Source organism: Nicotiana sylvestris, chromosome 2 (genome assembly GCF_000393655.2).
Source record: "Nicotiana sylvestris chromosome 2, ASM39365v2, whole genome shotgun sequence".
NCBI classification, from domain to species: Eukaryota; Viridiplantae; Streptophyta; class Magnoliopsida; order Solanales; family Solanaceae; genus Nicotiana; species Nicotiana sylvestris.
In genome coordinates, this window is record NC_091058.1 from 201,277,895 (window position 1) to 201,300,361 (window position 22,467).

At 35.6% G+C, this 22,467-nt stretch overlaps 1 protein-coding gene across 1 annotated transcript; it reads right to left on the minus strand.

Moving 5' to 3' along the window:
- Positions 1 to 215: 215 nt before the first annotated feature.
- Positions 216 to 8,678, minus strand: LOC104214046 (UDP-galactose/UDP-glucose transporter 5B-like). The gene is made up of 12 exons (XM_009763639.2): positions 8,543 to 8,678; positions 8,276 to 8,412; positions 5,798 to 5,911; positions 5,502 to 5,594; positions 5,249 to 5,314; positions 4,197 to 4,295; positions 3,149 to 3,228; positions 2,149 to 2,261; positions 1,341 to 1,429; positions 1,113 to 1,199; positions 950 to 1,018; positions 216 to 846 (listed from the first exon to the last, which is right to left on the minus strand). The coding sequence occupies exons 2-12, from the start codon at positions 8,378 to 8,380 to the stop codon at positions 733 to 735; spliced, it is 1,029 nt and encodes a 342-aa protein (XP_009761941.1). The 5' UTR covers positions 8,381 to 8,412; positions 8,543 to 8,678; the 3' UTR covers positions 216 to 732.
- Positions 8,679 to 22,467: the final 13,789 nt, after the last annotated feature.

Genomic DNA, 22,467 nt, shown 5'->3' on the forward strand with positions numbered 1-22,467 from the left:
TTTACATATAGATTTTCCAGTGTCGGACAAAATACCAGACATTTTTTCCTCGTTAAGTTCAGACGCATTAATCTCACCCACAAAATATTTTCCCATATCAGTTTATTCAGAACCCAAAACGATAATAAATTCTGTCATTTTCCCTGCTAGCCTGCTACAGTAGTTTCAAACATTCAAGCTTATATCCTTCAATTTTCGTAAGCTAATTCAAGATATTTGTTTTGGTACGTCCTGCATAAAAGTTACATGTCAATAATCTATAAGAAATTATCCCACAGAAAGCCACAAGCTGAAGACGTCCAGATATACAGAAAGCGGTCACAACTTAAAACTTGTTTAACAGATAAAGTCTATAGTTTCTTCTACCCAAACTAAACCCTTCTAAAGCACCATATATGTGTGGGGGGGGGGGGGGGGGTGTTGTTGAGGTCAATACAGAGAGAGTTGGAAGGACTAATTTCAGTTAGCTTCTATAACTTATGAGGGTGTAATTCAACAAGAGCGAATATCTGAGGCAGGTTCTTCAAGTTTCTTTCAAATGTATATCAAATCATAAGACGCAGGTTGTTATGAATGAGCACGCAAGCGCGGACCGCAAGCCTTCCGCGCAGAATAACCCAAAATAAAATTCCTATCTATTCCATCTTCAGTTAGTTCATCTCAAAGCAGCTTAAGTTGCAGAGAGCTACTTCAAATCAGTTACTGCAAGGGTCAGAATACTTCAAGGACGTGTTATGGATTCCCTTTTGGTGGACTTGAAGCTCTATTTTCCGTGTTGTCCAATGTTAATGGTTTCTTTTTATTATTTAAAAAGCTTCTCGCATAAAGGGCCCCAAAGACAATAACCTGAAAAAATTAAATCAAATGTGAAACAACTTTTTCTCCAAAGAAAACAAAAAATGAAAGTTTTCAGCTTTCAAAGCCAAGAGAGAAATAAGTTAATGCTTACAGCTCCTACGCATTGCTCCCAGCTGAGGGGATGAGCAAACCACAAGCAAGACAGCAAAATGCTCCCCAACTAAAATGAAATTCAGCACCAATATTAATTAGGCACATGTCCACCAAGTGGTGAGTATCATTCCTTTTCAAACCCTCAAACTATTTCTTATTACCTGTCTTGTGGTCATTATGGTGGCAAAGGTTAGAGCACCAAATGTGCGGATTGTGTACGAGATAAAGAATTGACTAGCTGTTGCTACCTGCAAAAAGAAATCCAAACGAATAGTTACATTTTTAATGAACGAAACGAGTTCTACACAATTTGGCCAAGCACTTGTTAAGCAAGAACAGAAAATCTCTATTTAAGCAAATCAGGATTTTCATATTTCAAAACAACTTACAGTCGAAAGCAGAGCAATGTCAAAGAAACAATCATGATGGCGAGATACAAAATCAATTGCCATGAGAAGATTGCCTTGCATGATTAGACCTAAATGGGAAATAAAAAGCAAAATCTAGTCATATATAGTCATTGGAAATAAACCAGAAAAAAAGCTTTTAATACAAACTTGGGGCACCCAACATCACCTTATAAACATTTAAAGCAATGTCATTCAACCACATACCGATCCTAAGAAAAAATGATAACTCACTAGGAGTTGCAGCCATATCATTGGATCTTAAGCTCTTAACTAGCTTTCAAGAATTTCTGTACTTGTGAATGCAGATGTTTGGCTAGAGTTTCATCCAGAATCATCTAACAGAAAGGTCAAATAATATGCAGTACACAGCGAGGATATTATTCAGAACATTGAGGAAAATTGATTAGTGTGTAGTGCTATGAATAGTCAAACCTAAACTGAAAAGCAATTCAAGGACAAACACGCTGAAGCTTGGAAAACTAAGTCTTCTTACTCATAAGCTGTTGTTTGAAATTTGCAATTCAGCAATTGAGACATTTAATAGAATCAATTAAAAGCTATCAACAAATATATAGAGCACAAGAACTATGAGTCCTCCCAATAAACCATGGAAATTATTGGAGATGACAAGCTTAGCAAGAAGAAATGGAAAACAACAGAATAGTTAACTTTAGAGAAGTATTCAGCAGCTTGTCCGGCGTATTATCTTTTTAGAGATGTAGATTGAATTCCTTAATATTTACTCAAACAGAGACCTGTTTCCCAACTGCAATAAAGTAGATCTTACCAGTGAAACTAAGAAGACAAGAACAGACAGTTGTGTAGAATATCTGAGTGTGTATTCCCATGTCATAGCCTTTAAAAAGTTTATCCTGGAACGTGCTCGTAAATCCATCAAACCTGTGAGATCAAATGCTTATTAAAGCCTTGTTTCAGAGGCTAGCAAATTAATATTCAATTTTAATAGGTGATAACCACATTGCTCCTTTTACTCATCTAAACAGGTGGAGATCTCAAGGGGCAAAAAAGACGCAACAACATATCCGTGTGAATGTTACAGGAGCTAATACTCAAATTCTCCCCGGTAAGCACATGTTCTCTTAGAACAAAGTGGTCATATAAACAAAAACTAATGAAAGAGAAAATCAGATACGGGCATATTTGCTTCTTAGGTTAAAATTTTGTATCTGCAAGTGGTGGTGAAGTTTTTTGATATCTTTCCTTTGACTCAGGTATTATCTTAGTATAGCTATGAACCAATTAAAAGAGCTAGTTGAGCAATAGCATCAGGCAAACGGAATTGTAAGAATTTATTGGGAGAGCAAAACAGATGGATTAAAATTTGAGAATCTGGTAAATATGCCAAGTAACATAGATTTTGTACACCGTAAAGCTAACAAAATATGAGTTCTACATATAACATGTTAATCATTCAAAAGGTTAGTACAAAGCACATTGTGATCTTCTTCCAACTTTGGATCGATAGCAGTTTCAAATCATATAGCATTCGGAGTTCGATATCTAACAATAAATCTTACAGAATAAGGTGAAAGACAGTATATCAAGGAAGGAAAACTGGAAAAGAGAGAATATTATAGAAACATTTAATGCTAAACAGCATCGTTAAAGTACAAGGTACAGTATAGAAAGCTTGAAAATTAGTTTTTTAGATCTCTAGAACACATTCTCAAGAAAGTGTCAACTTTAAGCAAATCCAGCTGTTTAACTTAACATTTCATTAATATAACAACCAAAGGTTTAAAATATTGGATAATGTCAACTCATACCCAAGATAACCCATCATAAGAGAAACTCCCCAAATGGTGCTTTCCCTTCCTCTACTGTAAGGGCTAATATCACCTTCTGCCTAGAACCAAAAACAAACTGTAAAAAACTTTTACTAGACAACCCAAACACAAGTACAAGTAGCAGAAACAATAATTTTGTTAGTAAGCCGGTATTAGATTGGAAAATCAGAAGTACATAATCCTGTTTAGTGCTAGTAAATTCTGTAAATAACTGACTTCAAAAGACAGTCCTCACAGGTAAACAACATTAGCGTCACACAATTCTAGTTAAATCCAAAGATACGGAATCAGTAAAATATTCATTCTCGTGTTTCAGGTCAGCATGAAAGTTACAGGAAATTGCAGTACAAGCTGCCTAAAAATGTTGATGTCTTTCCCCCCCCCCCCCCCCCCCCGCAAAAAAAAACAAAGAGTATAGGAACTTCAACCTCGTAATCTCCCATTCAGTACTCGTACCTTATTTAGGCCGTTATATATGTCCATTGGATGTGTATGTTGTCATATCTCTCTGTAGTTAGTGATCCAGTACAATAACTATTAAGCCTCAATCCCAAGCTAGTTAGGATTGGCCATAACTCATAACAATCTCACTATCCGTTTTGCTCCATCTGAAACCATTTCTCCAATATTTAATGATTTAGATTGGTCTTGTATTAGCAGTTCTTAATATTTTCTGCTGACATATGAATGTCTAACAAGATTAAAAGGACTCCAAGCAAAAATTGGACCTATTGTAAGCTTGCTTTCATGATTAAGTCTTGATCCAAATAGTTGGTATCGCCTATATGGATCTTGCGTATTCTATCCTCCCCTAAATCTATAGGGATTCCTGAGATTGTAGGTCTTTCTAGATAACTTCCTTTCCTGATGAATCATGGCTACTACAAAAGGTTAAGTGGTTAACAAAAGCACATGATTTTTGAAAGATACACGAAAATACATTGTGAAAACAATTCCTGTTATGATTTGGTTTAATGGCAATTTGAAGAACACAAGACGTAAATGAAAAGAGGACATTAGTTATTACCGGATACAGAATAAATAATGAACAGCCAAGTGTGACTATGAATGCAAAGAAATAGTCCTGTCCTTTGTACTTCTTTTGCATGATGATAGTGCCCCAGATCTGCATGAACAGAAAAGGAAAAATAAAATGGGTATAAAATGGGAAGCATAACTCAATAGTGTAATTTGTATAAACAGAACATTGTAGGAGAGACAATATAAAACTACAAGATGAAAAAAGGCTAAATTATACAGAAAAATAGGTTACTTTTAGCAGCTTCAGCGAATGAGGTGTTTCTTTATTGATATACTATGTGCCAAAATAACCAAAAGAAAACCTAGAAAATACCTTATAACTTTAGGGGTCATTTGGTTGGAGCGATAAGGGATTATAATCTCGGAAAAAATATAGGACTATTGTATCCCATGTTTGGTACCATTTCTGATTCCGGATATTGCAATCCCGGGATTATTCATACCACACTCTCTATGGGATAACAATCTCGAGATTAATAATCCTAGGATTAAAAAAATGACACATTTGCCCTTCTCCAAAAACATTTAAGAAAGACAAGGTTAAAATTGGGAAAAAAGTTTATCCCAATTTATCTAGTTTAAACCAAACACAAGTTTTGTATTATACCCTGTATATCTCATTTTTAGTCCAATGAACAAAACATCTACTAAAAGTGAAGTCCACTAAATAATACCCTCATTATTTAATCCATGTATTATAATCCCGTCATTTATAATCACTAGATAAAACATGTTCCCCAATCAACCGACCCTTAGTTTTAGTGCTTCTACCAGTTATATTTTTATAAGGATGGACAAATTTCGAGGAAAAATTATTCGAAATGTGAAGAATTCAAAGTAGACGGATATAATTATCACGGACGTGATGAATTTGAGGAACAAAACATCATAGCTAGAAGACTCGAAACAGCAATGCCAACACTCGAACAAAAAATGTTATAGAAACTGAATAGAAATATTCTACATCAGTCTCACCCAGAGGAATTCTATGTGCTTCCTTTTCCAGCAATTACAACAGTCTACAGCAAGTTAACTTACCATTACAGGTATCATTTTGGCACATTTTGCCAGAGTTTGAACTGGAAAGCTGACATATTTGAGAGCCTGCGCAAGAATTAATTAAAACTGTCAGTATTTGTTAGTTGTAACTTGACAACTGCCAAAATTTCAACAACCTTTTTGTTCCAATCTTATTTGTGTTTGTTTTTCAATCTTCTTTGTTAAGGCTTACTATCTTTGTTCTCCTTTGTCTATTACTTCATGTAATCATAAGGAAGAAGATAAAACTTGCCTCGTACTGACAAGTTGTTGTGAGGATGTTAGACATGGAAACAATACAATACTTATGGATTGGAGCTACTGGGTCCAATGCCTTCTTACTTGCCTGCAAATCAGAGAAGAACTGGAGGTAAATGCTTAGTGTAGTGTGTGGCAAAATTCCTAAGAATCACATCCAATACTGAAGACTTCGTTCTCTGCCTCGTCAAGAGGCTCTCAGAAGTCAAGTGATTAGAATCATGTTAGGGTATAGTTGCAGTATTAGATGAATAAGTCTTTTGACCTTATAGCCTGGAAGTGTTCTATTACCAGTAAAACTCCAGCAGAGACTGCAGATGTGGTAATCCGATTGCAAAAGACAAGAAATAATGAGTATATAAAATAGTCTTTATTTGGGCCATAGGGCACTCTCATGATCTTTTCCTGCAAGTACAAATTCCATCATCATGTCAAGGAAATAAGAAGCACACAATATCCAAAGTAAACATAAAAAGTGTTGCTCAACGAATATAGGATTTAAAATAAAATCAAAGGAGCAGTTGAACAGGGCATGGATACTGATATACTTTTATCCCGTGTCTCTGGAGTATGCAGCTAAAGAAAGAAAGTGCAAACGCAACGATAAATGACTTATGTTAAATGGAGAAGATCCCCTTTCTATCAAGGAATTGGAAGCTTCAAAAGAAAGAAATGTAGCAGAATTTACATGAGAATCAATTGAGAACATAAAGAGTTCATACATAAATCACAGAGCCGAGAGGGGTCATAATTATTCAGTAGCAGTCACTTTTAATAAGAATCCACAAAACAAAAAGGATGTCATGGAAAAGAGAAACCCCTTATTCAACAGATTTCTGTAACTGAAGGAAGCACCAATCCTTTAGTTATAAACCAGCACGCCAGGATGTCTAAGAACTTAAAGTAGGACTTCATCGCTATAGATTCTTAATTAACTAATAGAAAATGTATATTCGTGATGTAGTTGAAGACGAGTTCGACCTCATAGGTGTTGAGAGAAATATATCTCACCAAGATATGCTATATCACAAAAAAAGATTTGCGTTAACTGGTGTCTGAATAGTCCGATACAGTTTCAGTGAGAAACATGCAACATAAAGAGTCACTTTATGCATAATACAATGTGCCTCCTTACTTATCTCTCTCTCTCTCTCTCTCTCTCTCTCTCTCTCTCTCTCTCTCTCTCTCTCTCTCTCTCTCTACACACACACACACACACACTATATATATATATATATATATATATATATATATATATATATATATACAACCAGGGGCGTATACACCACTTCGCCGAAATTATTTACTAGATATGTATAAGAAAAAATAAAAACTTTGAGGATAAATATAAAAAATGAGACCGCTTATTATTATAGTGATTTATTCATTAGCCCACTTCTTCAAATTGTGACACCGCTTATGAAATATCATGCGTACGCCACTGTATATGTTTGTGTGTGTGTGTGTATAATTCCACACATTGGCTCCCACCGTAACTAAATGATGCCTATGTTACATAGACTCGGGTAGATTGTCAGTTAGGGCGCATATTAAGGAGTTTGATTTGCCTAAGCCCTTAAACTTAGGACATGGGCACAGAATTGTTTTTTGCAGAAATGACAACTGCTACAGAGAATAAGTGAATGTAGACTATTTAACAATAAAAGAACAATCCTAAATTTTGTAGTTTTTCTTTATACATAATTTTTTGTTTTATGGCTTGTTAAATACAATATTATGCTCTATTCTTCTCCTCCATAGGCTCCTTTTTTCCTTGTAAAGGAGCATACACATTTGTAGCTGCTCGCTATGTTTTGAAAAGTCATTACACCATACGTAAATTGACTGTTCACAAATAGATCTCATAGCTATTCCCCATTCATGTCATGCCAAACACTATGATTGTAACAGAAATGCTGAAGAGCAAGGACCCCCCCCCCCCGAAACAGTTCCATCCTCGTCATCTATGGACTGTTCGAAGAGAGAATAACCCTCGCTCTTTGAGTTATTCTTCACACTTCATACATTTCAATAGCATTATTCAAGCAAAACTCCCAAAAGGAGCATGTCCGATGTGCAATATTTTCTCTGTCCACTCAATTAAATGAGAAAGCTGACCGATGCCATACATACAAAATCCTATATGCGCAGACGAACAAAGTGAAGTAGCTCAATCATACTGACTTGTTTCAATTTATATGACATTCTTTCCATATTAGAACGTCCCAACATGTTTGCACCAGTCTTTTTCGATCAAACTTTCACAACTTCTACTAATTCGAACTAAAAATCAGATTGTAAAAGTCAATGTGATATTTCCATATCAATCTGAATTTGCAACAGCGCAGAGCTGGAAAGAGGGAAGGGGTTCAATTGAATCCCATCGTTGGAAAATTATCCAGTGCAAATAAGGTAAAATAAAAATCTTTGGTTATATATAAACTGTTGAATTTATCAAGGGAATATTTTTATAGTAGCGGTAGAGGGGTTCAGAAGTTGCTTTAAGTCACAACTTCAAATCCGAACTATGACATTCTCTGGCATATAAATTCCTTGCTCCCCCACTGCTTTGCAGCCATCATTTTGCTATTTTCTTTCAATATCACTAATATAATATACTAGTCAAAATGAACATCTCAAACTCCGTATTCAGTCAAACACCATCACTAAAATTGAAACATATACACATCTTTTATGTGTGTGTCTGTGTTGATTATGCTTTTTTAATCACATCAATATATAGTGAGATCATGATCTAAAGCAACATGCCTGTAAGATTCCGTAGATGACGAGAGTAGACAAGATTCCACCCACTGCAAAAACTCCTTTGAGCACCTTGTTGTCCTTCAACGGCGGCGATGGTGGCTCCGCCATATCCCATCCAATATACCCGCCGCCACCTCTGTCTACAATACAACACACAAAAACATCTCATAAATACACACACACATATATTAATATGTGGGTGTGTGTGTTTATTTTACGTTATAGAAATGTACAAAGGGATAAATGAGGAAAGTGAAATGACCAGCTCACCACGGCTGAGAAATGTACGGACGGTCGCCGGAGTCCAGTTCTGCAGATGGCCGGTGATTTAACTCCGGGAGAGTGAGCTTTTTAGACTGAGGGAAAAGACCCGTTTTAGTGTTTTCGCCGGCGGTTTTATGCTTTCACCGCTTTCCTCTTTTTTATGTTTCTTTTTTTAATATCTTTTTATTGTTTTAGGTAATTACTAAGGGTGTGAGGACACGTCAGATTGAGAGGACCCACTCGGTAATAGTAGCTGTAACTGCAGTAAGAGCTTATGTCTACCTTAGAAAGACAAAAAGGTTGTTTTTCAGCTAAAGAAAAAGATGAAAGAAACTAAAAAAATAATAACAATACAAGATATTTAGAAAATTAGAATCAAGATAGCAAATGAAAAGATGGATAATGTATTGATAGCAAGTAATAATAATCCAAGATAAATAGTAATAGCAGTCTAAGGATAAAAATGATACCATCCTAAAACTAATACTATCTAACCAAGGAAGATAATTATTGTCGAAAGTATAATTTTTTTTAAACGTCAAATACATAAACGACCCCTTAAACTTGTATATGTAATCCATCTAGCCACATGAACTCAACTTCTAACCATTTAAACACTTAGACCTTTATTATAATTGTGTCACTTAGGGCTTGTTTGAAAAGCCACTTTGTAATTGAATTTGGATATAGTTAGGTGTAATTACATAATTTGGCATATTGTATTTACCCGTAAAATGTTATAGTTGAATTTGTAACGTGGTTTATAGACAAACGAATCGATTTGATCCCGTAACCAGGATATGTAATTACTATTCTAGTAATTACACCATCAGGTATTACACATGGCTTTCCAAATCTTGTGAAATAACACTCTACAGTTATCAAGTGAATGTGAGAATTGTAGGTAATTACATAGTATAACTACCATATGACTTTCCAAATCTTTTTTTTCCTTTTCATATATCATCTTTTCTCTTACGTTTCTTTATAACAACAACAATAACATGCTCAGTATTATCCCACACCGTGGGATCTAGGGATGGTAGTGTGTATACAGACCTTACCCTACCTTGTGAGGATAGAGAGGTTATTTGCAATAAACCCTCGGCTCAGGAAAGCATAACCACCACATTAATAAAAATATAGGCAAGAAGGGACAGTACCAAAAAGCCATATAAAAGCAGAATAAAAATAATAAGATAGTAAGGTGATCAACAATGAAAGAAAACAACGGTTAGTCATAAAAACCTACTACCAACAGAAAGCGAGACTACGTACCAATACTACTATTATGAATACTCTAGACTACCTACTCTACTATCCTAATCCTCGACCTCCATACATTCCTATCAAGGTCATGTCCTCCGTCAGCTGAAGTTGGGTCATGTCTTGCCTAATCACCTCTTCTTTGGCCTACCTCTTCGTAGGCCCTCCAATGTCAATCTATCACACCTTCTCACCGGGGCGTCTGTGCTCCTCCTCCTCACAACCACCTAAGTCGCGTCTCCCGCATCTTGTCCTCAATAGGTGCCACACCCACCTTGTCACGATTAACCTAATTTCTGATCCTATCTAATCTAGTATGCTCGCACATTCATCTCAACATCCTCATCTCTGCTACCTTCATCTTCTAGACATGAGCGATCTTGACTAACCAACACTCCGCCCTATACAACATCATTGGTCTAGCCACTACTTTGTAAAACTTACCCTTAAGTTTTGGTGGAACCTTTTTGTCACACAAAACACCGGAAGCAAGTCTCCATTTCATCCATTTCGCCTCAATACAATGTGTGACATCTTCATCAATCTCCCCATCCCGTGAATAATAGACCCAAGGTATTTAAAACTCCCTCTCCTAGGGATGACCTGCGAGTCCAGCCTTACCTCCCCTTCGCCTCCTTGAGTCTCACCACTGAACTTACACTACAATTATTTTGTCTTGGTCCTGCTCAACTTGAAACCTTTAGATTTCAGGGTCTGCCTCCATACCTCTAATTGCGCGTTCACACCGCCTCTCGTCTCGTCAATTAATATAATATCATCTGCAAATAGCATGCACCATGACACCTCCCCTTAAATGTGGCGCGCCAGTACGTCCATCATATTTTTTCTTCTTCCTTTTTGAATTTTTTTCTGTCATGACCTAAAATTTCATCTGAGCTGTAATTGTGCCTAATACCGAATGTTAGGTAAGCTAATAATAAATAAGTAGAAATAAATTTAAATAACAGTATTAAATAGTCTCAACAGCGGAATGCTCATAAATAACTAAAGTCAATAGCCATAACATGTCTAAAAACCATCTTACGACCTGGTGTCATTGAGTATATGAGCACTACAAAATTCAAATACAGTGTCTGATATCAAAATAAAATATTGTCTGAAAGATAGAACAGTATAATATAAACTAAGAGAAAAGGGACTTCAAGTCCTGTGAAAGAAAACAACAGCGACCTCAAAATCTCCAAAATTAGTTTTGATGCCGCTATCTGGCAATCACCCCCTCTCAGCAGCACCTGGATCTGCACATAGAGTGCAGAGTATAGTATAAGTACAACCGACTCTATGTACTCAATAAGTAACAAGCCTAACATCGAGTTAAAAACAGTGACAAGTTTAGCAAGGTCCATTATTCATTTCCAATAGCTAATAACAATAATAGCAGTATAATAACGGCAAAAGGAAAAGAAGTTCAAGTAATATCAAGTTTAATCTTTTCACAATAAGAAGGAAAATGAGTATGTTTTTCAACAACAATAGTTAAGGCATAAATTCTTCCGTAGAAATCGCCTAAACATGGTCTTTATCAACTTAACTATAATTCAACGTTCTACACATCAAATGGAGATATAAAGTACCAAGCAGCATGAGGGTGGAACCACAACTCTATACCCGCATGACAAGTATGCATGCTAGAATTAACATTTCGCAGTTAAATTATCTAATATACCCAATCTCAGCGCATGTATAGTGCTTAACACAAATACCTTTAATCATCACACACAACCACAGTCTACATTATACGGATGTCTGATACATGTCCCTCACCAAGCACATATATAACCGGTGTGCTTGTACCCAAAGCTTAATACCTGTCCCCGGGGGGGGGGTTGGTCCTAACCCAAGCGCTGATCAGATCTAATTCAACGATCAATATCACTTAGCCCAATATGGGGCCTAGCGCATTTGCCACCTCATAATCAATACCACTCAGTCCAATATAAGGCCTAGCGTACGTGTCACCTCAGTACCGGTATCAATTTAACTTTATCGCCCAAGATCAGTCATCAGCCACTCAAGTCTCAAATGCTCATGTTTCATAGTCTCAGTTCAAACCGTGTCATACATATAAGGGCATCAACAACATGTGAGATAACATATAAAGGATGCATATAGACAAAAATATATTATGTGGATGTAAACATCATGACTGAGAATATGACTACAATTAAGGCAAAAACATCTCAATATAGCAAGAATAGCCATATCATTTCTCAAACAGATAAGCATATAGCCTAGAAATTATTTCTAACATGAATACCTCACGTAGTTAGGGAAGTGAAGAAAACACATAAATAACGGGGCATGATAGCAAAATAAGGCACATAATAGCCTAAGGTCTACCTGAATCACAAATAATCTCGGTGTACGCATATGTGCTCGTCAGCTAGCACGTGCGTCACCCCCAACATGTATCAGATACTATAACCAACGAGAAATTACCCTCAAACCAACTTTAGACAAGTTACTTACCTCAAAGCGTGTGAATCAACACTCTAAATAGTCCTTGCCTCTCGAATCGACCTCCGAAAGGGTCAAACCTAGCCAAAAATAACAGAATAACGTTAAACAATGCTATAGAAATCGATTCCAAATAATAAATCTCCAACATTTATCAAATTATGCTAATTCAACTAAAAATGTAACCCGGGCTCGCTTCTCAGAACCCGACAAAAGTCACAAATCCCGGTTATTCATTCTAATACGAGTCCAAATATACAAGTTTCATCCAAATCCGACTTCAAATTGGATCCTAAAATCCCAATTTTTACTCTCGAAAACCATAGGCAAAACCCCCAATTTTCTCTTTTAAATCAAATAGAATAATCCACGAGGTTACAAGATATAATATCAATATTAAATAGAAATTACTTACTTTCTTGCCTTCTGTGAAAATTTCATTCAAAATCTCTCCAAGTCTAGGACTCAAAATATGAAATAATGGGTATAAGTCCCGAAAATACAACACTTAAATGTCTGCCCAGCAATACCATTTGTGAACGCAACCACTGCCTCGTGTTCGCAAAGCACAATCCAGCCACTGCCCAAAAGACTCTTCCCGAACGCGGTCCATATCCCGCAAACGCAATGCACTAGCGTCTTAAGCCTATGCGAACTCAGTCCCCTCCTCGCGATCACGAAGGCCAAACTTCCTACCAACTCCAGCGACCCCTTTCTCTACGCGAACGCGAGCCCAAAAGTGCGAACGCAAAAGCCACTGACCACACACCTTCGTGAACGCAACAAGCCGTCCGTGAAGCGAAGAACAAAACCCCCTAACCCGAAATAAACCTCTACGATCGCATGACCTACTCCGCATTCGCGAAGCACACCAAACACAGTAGTTATCAGCAATCTCAACCAAGCTTTGATGGTCTGAAACTCACACGAGCCACCCAAGACCATGTCTTATTGCACCAACAAATCCATAAACACTACCCGGACCTATCCAAAGCCTCTAAACATATACAAGATCATCACAATCTACGAATCGACGATCAAAGCACCAATTGAACTTCTCTTAAGTTCATAAGATTATAAGACTCCAACTAAGCATTCGATTCCTATCAAACCAACTAGGAATGCAAACAAACTTTGTGCACGAGTCCTCTATGACATAACGAACCTATCCCAGGTCCCGGGATAATAATCCAAACTCGATAAAATCAAAGTCAACTCCTGGTCAAACCTATGAACCTTCCAAATCCTCAAACTTCCAACTTTCGACAATTAGAGCCAATCCTAGGAACCTCCAAATCTAAAACCTGACATACGCCTAAGTCCAAAATTACCATACGAGCCTATCGAAACCATCAAACCGTGATTTTCTACTCGAAAGTCAAACTTTGGTCCACTCTTATAACTTAAGCTTGGAACCATAGAACTAAGTATTCCAATATAAAACCTTCTCGAAACTAAACTAACCATCTCTGCAAGTCACAACACGACAAACAAGCATAAAAGCATCAAATAGGGGAACATGGCTCAAATACACAAAACGAACAGCCGAGTCGTCACATCCTCCCCCTTTTTATACAAACGTTTTTCCTCGAACGAGTTTAGAATCATACCTGGAGTGCCAAAAAAGCGACGATATCTGCTCCACATATCATGTTCGGTCTCTCAAGTCGCCTCCTCGACTGGCTGACCCCTTCACTAGACCTTCACTGATTCAATATCTTAGACCTCAACTTCTGAATCTATCGATCCAAAATAGCCACCAGCTCTTCCTCAAAATCTAGATTCTTATGATATTCTTTTATCATATTTATTTTTAATTGTTTGATTAACTTGATAAGGTCCTTGATTAAATTTTGAGACTTGTCATCATGATGGAGATCATGATAATGAGAGTAAAGTTTCTTATAATTTAATCTAAATTTGTTCTTGATCGTAGGATTATTAATTTGGACATTAGTGATCCGGTTAGATCAATATTTATGTGTATCGTCTTTATGGGATAAAGATTAGTTGATCTCATTAACTAAATCACATAGATAGATGATGTATATAGAGATATAATCATTGAACCGACTCATTGGATAATTCCTAATGGTTAGAATTACCATAAACTGTCAATAGGATATTTTCTTGAAGAATGTGATGTAAAAATTTTCTTTGACCTGAGATCGTCATAGTAATTGACAAGTTATTTATTGTGCTTTGATACTAGATACATGTGGCCCTAGGGTGATAGTTGAAAGGATATTGGGTATGATTAAATACTTGTAGAATTAGTGATTGATCAAGATGGAATCTGTCAACTCTTGGTAATGAGTTTAAGCTCCGTGTTGTCATGAATTTTAAACGACCAAACTAAGACCTTGGCCAGGGCAATTGAATGAAAGAAGAAATGAGTTTCTTAGGTCATTCAATGGTCGATTATATTTGACATGAACACATAATTGGTCACCTATTTGAATTTGACAGTTGAACCATATCCTAGGGTGACCCAGAGCTATAAGGACAGAAGGAATTACTACATTATTCTTCTACTGGTTCTTGAGAGTAAATTGTATACTTCATGCTATCCGGTCGTTAAGGAGTGTTGCTAGACGCCACCCTTGATTAGTATATTGATGTGGTCAATTTACTACCGGTTTAGTATTGAACCTATGGGATCGCACACTAACAAGTGTTCTGATCTTTGCTATAGGATTAATTATTTTATTATTTGGTAATTAAATTAAGGAATTTAATTAGTCAAATAAATTTAGTTATTAGTCCAAATGAAATATTATTATATTCTTTGCTAGCACGGATGATATAATTAATATTGTGAATAAATTGAAGTTTTCTATTTGGAATAGAAAATTAAATTATTTCTCTTGGTTGAAATATATATATGTGTGTGTGTGTGTGTGTGATATATATATATATATATATATATTAGTCATAAATGATATTTATTTATATATATAGAATATATATTTATAAATATTGTTTAAAGAGTTGGCCGTGAAATTCAATTTAGAATTTGGATTGTTAAACTACACCGCAACTTGCCTACTTATGGATTTGCAATTTTCAATTACAAAATTATTAATATAAAAAGTTTATAGCATAGAATCCAATTTAGAATTGGATATGAAAGGTCTATAGAGCTCTCGGCAATCACGTTACCATGTGAATGGTAATTCCGATTTTTTTCTTCATAAATTTCATAAAGTTTATTTTTGGAATAAAACTTTTACCCTAAGTAAATCATTAACTCACCCAAATAGGAAAATGGTTTATAGGTGATGCTATATAAAGGGTGATGGAGAAAAATTTGCCGTATGACTTATACTTGAAAAGAAAACCCACTTTGTGAAAGTGTGAGTGCAATACAAAGCCAAGAGAGAAAATACAATTACAAGAAAAGTGTTTCTTGTTCTTCTAATTTGAGTTGAGATTTTTGAGAAAAATTTCAACACAAGTTATTTCGTTCAATTTGTTCACGGGTTTCATTGATCAAAGAGTTGATCGCAAGGATCGGTCTCGGTGTGGATATGCATAGAGTCTTCGCACTATCGAAAAATTTTTGAAACGAGACTCTCTTTACCAGGTACGTCTTAGATCCTATCTTTGGCATGTAAATAAATTTTAAATACGACAAGATCTGCCTAGGGTTATTATTGTCTTCTGCTGCATTCTACGAACACCTATACGCAATCCTTCAGTGGTATCAGAGTTGTGGTTTATTGTGTCTAAAAAATTTTTACGAAATATTTTAAGATTATATTTGAAGAGTTCAAACCATAATACATGTGTATTGTACAATAGTCAAATTGTTTGAATGCATATGGATTGATATAATTTTATTGTGAATAAAATATATATACATATAAGTTAAACTATTGAGATAGTTTGTAACTTGAATTTGAAATTTATGTATTAGATACGACGGTAATCCATAATAGGTTATTGGATTCTACTGTTATTTTAATTGTTATTAGTTCATGTGAGATGTTAATTAATAATAGTTTTCTGGCATGAATTTATTTTTATGTGATATATAAGATATACATGTTAGAAGATGTTGAATTTCGTTTTTATGTCACGTGCTTGTTCATTATATAATTTTGAATTATTTATTACATGTAATGTAAATTAATTTAGGACTAAGCATGTAGATAATTTGAACTAAATTCACATGCTATAAAAGATTTGATCTTCATGTTATTAAAAACTGTTTAGTAACAATTCCCTCTTACTAAAATTTGAGTTCTTAAATAATAAAATATAAGATATTTTATTATAGAGCTATCTATCAAGGTAAATAATTTTACTTATTTCTTGTTTATAAGGAGCGGCCTGACTACCAGGAGACTTATAGTTCGAGAATATGTTAAAATTATTTATTGTATTAGATGTATGGATTGAAAGAATTATTCAATTTACACTAGACGCCTGGACCACCCGGTGGAGTATAAAATTTAATAAGTTCTTTGCTATCATGATGGTTGAACTCAACTATGCCAATAGGATCGACCTGACTACCAGGGGACTATTTGACATAGAGCTATTTAAGGAAATTGTATGGGGATACAATTGGTAAGAGTATCTACCTTTAAAATATATGTGAGAAACGACTTGACTTCCAAGGGGCTCATACATATTGTTAAAGGATTCCTTTACTCCACTAATAGAAATAAAGGTTTCATAAACTATAATGAGGGTAAACAGTTTAAATAATTAGTGGAAATATCATTTAGATAAAAGTCCATGTCTTTATGATATATGTAAATATGTTCTTATATTATTGCCTTTTCTTTTCTATATTTTAGATTTCTCAATATGTCTGTTATATCACTGTGTGAAATACTTGAGACCAACAAGTTGGTGGGACCAAACTTTGATGACTGGTATAGAAATTTGAGAATTGTTCTCATGCATGAAAAGCTCAATGATGTAATCGATAAGCCTGCAAAGATAATCCCACCAGAGAATGATGTTCAAGGTACCAAGGTTTATCAGAAACACTTGGAAGAATGTCTTGCTATTAAACACATCATTCTCGCTTCTATGAGTTCTGAACTCCAGAGGAAACATCAGAATATGGATCCAACTGCAATCATTGAGTATCTTAAAAAGATGGTTGATACATGGTTGGACATTGAAAACTCTCTAGTTGGACCCTTTGTCAATCATGTGGTTTTTCTTACCGAACAACATGAGAAGTTGGGGTACAAGCTTGGTAAAGACTTTTCTGAAAATTTAATCATGTAGTCAGTATATGATGCTGAATGTTTTCACTGTAAGAAGAAAGGGCATTGGAAGAGAAACTGCAAGGAGTATCTTGCAACTCTAAAGGACAAGAAACAAGGTAAGACATTAATGAAAAATGTTTTCAAGGTTTCTTTATCTACTACTAATTCTTCACTATGTGTATGAGATACTGGCAGTGGTTATAACATCTGTAATATGTTGCAAGGGTTCATGATAAGTATGAGGCTAAAGAAAGGAGAAGTTAATCTACAAGTTGGAAATGGTGCAAAAGTTGCGGCCGTAACTGTAGGATCAATTTCTTTAATAATGCCTACGGGCAAAGTACTTGTGTTGGATGATTGTTATTACGTTCCTAAATTTGTTTCGAATATAATTTCAGCTTCTATGTTAGAAAAACGTAGTTTTTGCATTAATATAGGCAATGGTATTTGCTCTATTTATTATAGTGATAATTTATATGTGAATGACTATCTCCAACATTACGTTTATGTCTTAGCTAATGTGAATGCTAATTCAATTATGCATGTTTCAAGTCTTAAGAGGAAAAGAGATGATCAAGTAAATCATGCATACCTTTGACATTGTAGGCTTGGTCATATTGGAGAGAAAAGAATTAACAAGTTGTACAAGGAAGGGTACCTTGAAAATATAATTTTGAATCATATCCAACTTGTGAATCTTGTCTCAAAGGAAAAATGACCAAATCTCCATTTACTGAAAGTGGAGAAAGAGCTTCTGAATTATTGGGAATAATTCATACAGATGTTTGTGGGCCCATGAAAATTCAAGCTATAAGTGGATATTCTTACTTCATCACCTTCACTGATGATATATCAAGATATGTATTTGTGTATCTTAGGAAACACAAGTCTGAATCTTTTGAAATGTTCAAAAGGTTCCGTAGTGAAGTTGAGAAGCAGACTCGTAAAAGTATCAAAGTACTAAGGTCTGATAGAGGTGGAGAATATCTTAGTGAAGATTTTACCAGATATCTCAAAGAGAATGGGATTCTCTCACAGTGGACACCTCCAGGAACACCACAACACAATGGTGTGTCTGAAAGGAGAAATCGAACCTTATTAGATATGGTGAGATCTATGATAAGGTTCGTTGATCTTCCAAAAAAACAAATTATGGGGATACGCTTTGGAAGCAACAACATATTTACTTAATAAAGTTCTCACTAAGTCAGTCTCTACAACACCATATGAGATATGGAAAGGATGTAAGCCTAACCTTAAACATATTAAAGTTTGGGGTTGTCCAGCTTATGTTAAGAGACAACAGTCTGATAAACTTGACTCAAGATATGATAAGTGTAGGTTCATTGGGTATCCCAAGGAAACAATGGGATATTATTTCTATCACCCTTCTGACCATAAAGTGTTTGTGGCCAGAGGAGCAACCTTTCTGGAAAGGGAATTTCTTTTAGAAAGAAATTATAATGGAGAAATAGAACTTGATGAAGTTCAAGAAACTAATGAATCAACACAAAATAACGATCATGAGACCCAAGTTGAAGAACCTTTATTGGATGTTTTGAAGTTGCCAAGGAAGTTTCCATCTTCAACGGTTGAAGTTCAATAACTAAATGTAGTTCAAACAAGTTAATGAACCAGTTCCAAACCAAATTGAACACCAACCAAATCTACCACAAGGTGAACAAGTTGTACAAATACATCTTAGAAGGTCTACAAGAGAACGTCATGTACCAACTAGATTAAATCTAATGGTACAATATGATGTATCAAATGAGGTTGATCATAATGATGATGACCCTAAGACCTATGAAGAGGCTATACAAAGTTCTGATTATGAGAAATGACAAAAGGCCATGGAATCCGAAATGGAATCCATGAAGGAAAATAAAGTATGGACTTTAGTTAAACCTTCAAAGGATATAAAACTTATAGGTTGTAAATGGGTTTTTAAGAAAAAAGATTGGAGTAGACGGAAAGGTGGAGACCTACAAAGCCCGTCTTGTTGCCAAGGGATATCATCAGAAAGAAAGAGTCGACTATGACGAGCCTTTTTCTCCCGTGGCAATGCTCAAATCAATTTGGATTTTGCTTGTTGTAGCAGCATACTATGATTATGAAATATGATAAATGGATGTGAAAACAGCTTTCCTTAATGGTGAGCTAGAAGAGGATGTGTACATGGCACAACCTGAAGGTTCACATCTTCGTCTAATCATAATAAAATTTGTACACTACAAAGATCCATTTATGGACTAAAGCAAGCTTCTCGAAGTTGGAATATTCGCTTTAACAAGAAAATTGAAAAGTTCAATTTTGTTAGATGCGAAGAAGAACCTTGTGTGTACAAAAAGGTTAGTGGGAGCACAATTATATTCTTATTGTTGTATGCTAATGATATATTGCTCATAGGGAATGACATACCAGCATTTTAAAGTACCATGATTTGGCTATCTGAACAATTCTCCTTGAAAGACTTGGGAGAAACAGCTTATATATTAGGAATAAAGATCTATAGAGATAGATCTAGGAAGCTGCTTGGACTTTCCCAGTCTTTGTACATGGATACCATCTTAAAGAGGTATAACATGGATAATTCCAAAAGAGGCTATATACCGATAGGCATTGGAATTACTCTCAGTCGGGAGGATTGTCCTAAAACACCTAAAGAGAGAGAAATCATGAGTAGGATCCCATACACTAGTGCAGTGGGAGCTATCGTGTATGCCATGACATGTACACGTCCTGATGTGGCTTATGCACTTGGAGTGACTAGCCGATATCAGGCAAATCCTGGTGAGGAACATTGGAAGATGGTGAAGACCATTCTTAAGTACTTAAGAAGGAATAAAGACCAATTCCTCATCTATGGGGATTCTGAGTTGAAACTTGAAGGTTAAACTGATGCAAGTTTCTCTTCAGATAGAGATGATAGCAAATCTATTTCTGGTTATGTATTCACCTTAAATGGTGGTGCAGTGAGTTGGAAAAGTTCCAAACAAGCTACAGTAGCTGATTCAGTGACTGAAGCAGAATATATAGCAGCTAGTGAAGCTGCTAAGGAAGCTGTATGGATGGAAAAGTTCTAAACTGGACTTGATGTGGTTACTTCAATAGAAGGTGCGGTTCCACTATTATGTGACAATACTTGAGTCATTACTCAAGCAAAAGAACCAAAATCACACCAAAAATCCAAACACCTTCTGCCAAGGGATCACTTGGTAAGAGAAATCATTGGACGTGGAGACATCTAGATTCAAAAGGTTAATGGAAAGGAAAATGCTCCATACCCATTCACTAAAGCTCTTGGTGCAAAGGAGTTTGACAAGTACAAGTGAAAATTGGGAATGAAGTACAAGAGCGATTGGCTTTAATGCAAGTGGGAGATTGTTAGGGATATATTAGATATGCCCTAGATCCAATATCATATTGGATGATTTGAACATATTTTTTGTGAACGTTATTTGATATAAAAATATATGGCAATTGTCACACTCTTTTTTTCAAACTTCACTAACCCTCTTATAAATAATAAAAGGATTTAGTAAAGCTCAAAAGGGTTTTCCAATTAGAAAGTGACAAAAAATTGTGTTCAAAAGGAAATAACTCAGAGTCGCCACCTGACATTGTTTTCGGTGTATCAGGTCACCGTTTTATAAAAATGATTTTTCTTTTAAAACACTTTGTACTCCAAACTAAGTACGCACCATAGATTCGGGTAAGGGGGTTTATTTGACTCGGGGAGAAGGTGTTAGGCATTCTCCAAATCCCGTAACTAGTACGGTTGCGTACTCGATCAAGTTGGCTTTTAAGATATTCAAATTGAGGTAAAAACACACAAAAAGAAAATAAACAATCAAAAGAGGCTCGAGGTCGTCCCCACCTAATAAAATAAAAAATAAATATAAAGCAAGAATAAAAGTACTACGAGTTCTACTTTCGACCTCCAAATACAAATACTTCGGGGCATCCCCGGATAACAATATATACAACTCCTTCGGGGGATTCCATGGATAAATTAAACTAAGGGAACGACCTATTGCCTCAAAATCTGAACCAAAATATACTAAGGTTTGCCTACCCAAGTGTGGTCGGCCTAAACATGCTCCTAGCGAATAAGTTTGAAAAGTAAAAGTAAAACAAGACTAAAATAAATAAATAACTCATTTCATGATCCATTTCTTTCAACCACTTCACATCATTCATTAAGCCTAAATCACTTAATTCTAACTAATTTGGTTCTTGTCTTATCCAATTCCACCCAATGCCCAACTAATACTCACGAGCAGTTAAATTAGCCTAATTTCTTGTGATTTCCGAATAATTTCCTTAACATCATTAACTTCTTCAAGATTTGCGATGTCTTTGCAATTCCAAGCTAATACAAATTAAATAGGATCAGGTCAATGTAATCAATTTAATCTCCCGATGTACACATAATAGCATCAACCATGCAAAGAGCCTCACATCCTTTAGCAGAAACAAGTTTCTTACCCTCAAATCGATAGCATCATGGAAATAAACAATTAAGTAACATCAAATAACCAATTAAACAAAGGGAAGGCGTGCTATCACAGAAAAGTCACAATTACTTAGAGCTATTCATCAAAATATCATAATGAGCTGAAATAAAATCGATTTTAGAAATAGACCTCAACAAGAGCTAGAATGCCTTTGAAATCAAGTTAACGAGCAAAACTCCAAACGAAACTGTTCATCAGATTTCGATGGAAACTTGGCGACAATGACTTGGACCGAAAACCTTCAATAGAAATGGAAACTCTATTGACCATGGATCGCTAACAAGACACCTCTTGACCGGAGCTTTGTAAGGGAGATCCTAACTGGAGAAGAAGATCAAGCCACTATGGGCGTTTTGGGTGTGTTATTCGAGTTCTTTGTCCAGCGGCGATTGTGTGTGTGTGTGTTTATCAACGAGCTCATCACTGGCTTGGTGGG

Bases quoted from the DNA above. Each gene is read 5' to 3' on its own strand.
- LOC104214046 (XM_009763639.2), bottom strand. From the start codon at position 8,380: ATGGCGGAGCCACCATCGCCGCCGTTGAAGGACAACAAGGTGCTCAAA. The intron at 5,912-8,275 runs GCATGTTGCTTT...TTGTACTTGCAG, and splicing joins TCATCTACGGAATCTTACAG to GAAAAGATCATGAGAGTGCC. The intron at 847-949 runs GTAAGCATTAAC...TAATTTTTTCAG, and splicing joins GGGAGCAATGCGTAGGAGCT to GTTATTGTCTTTGGGGCCCT.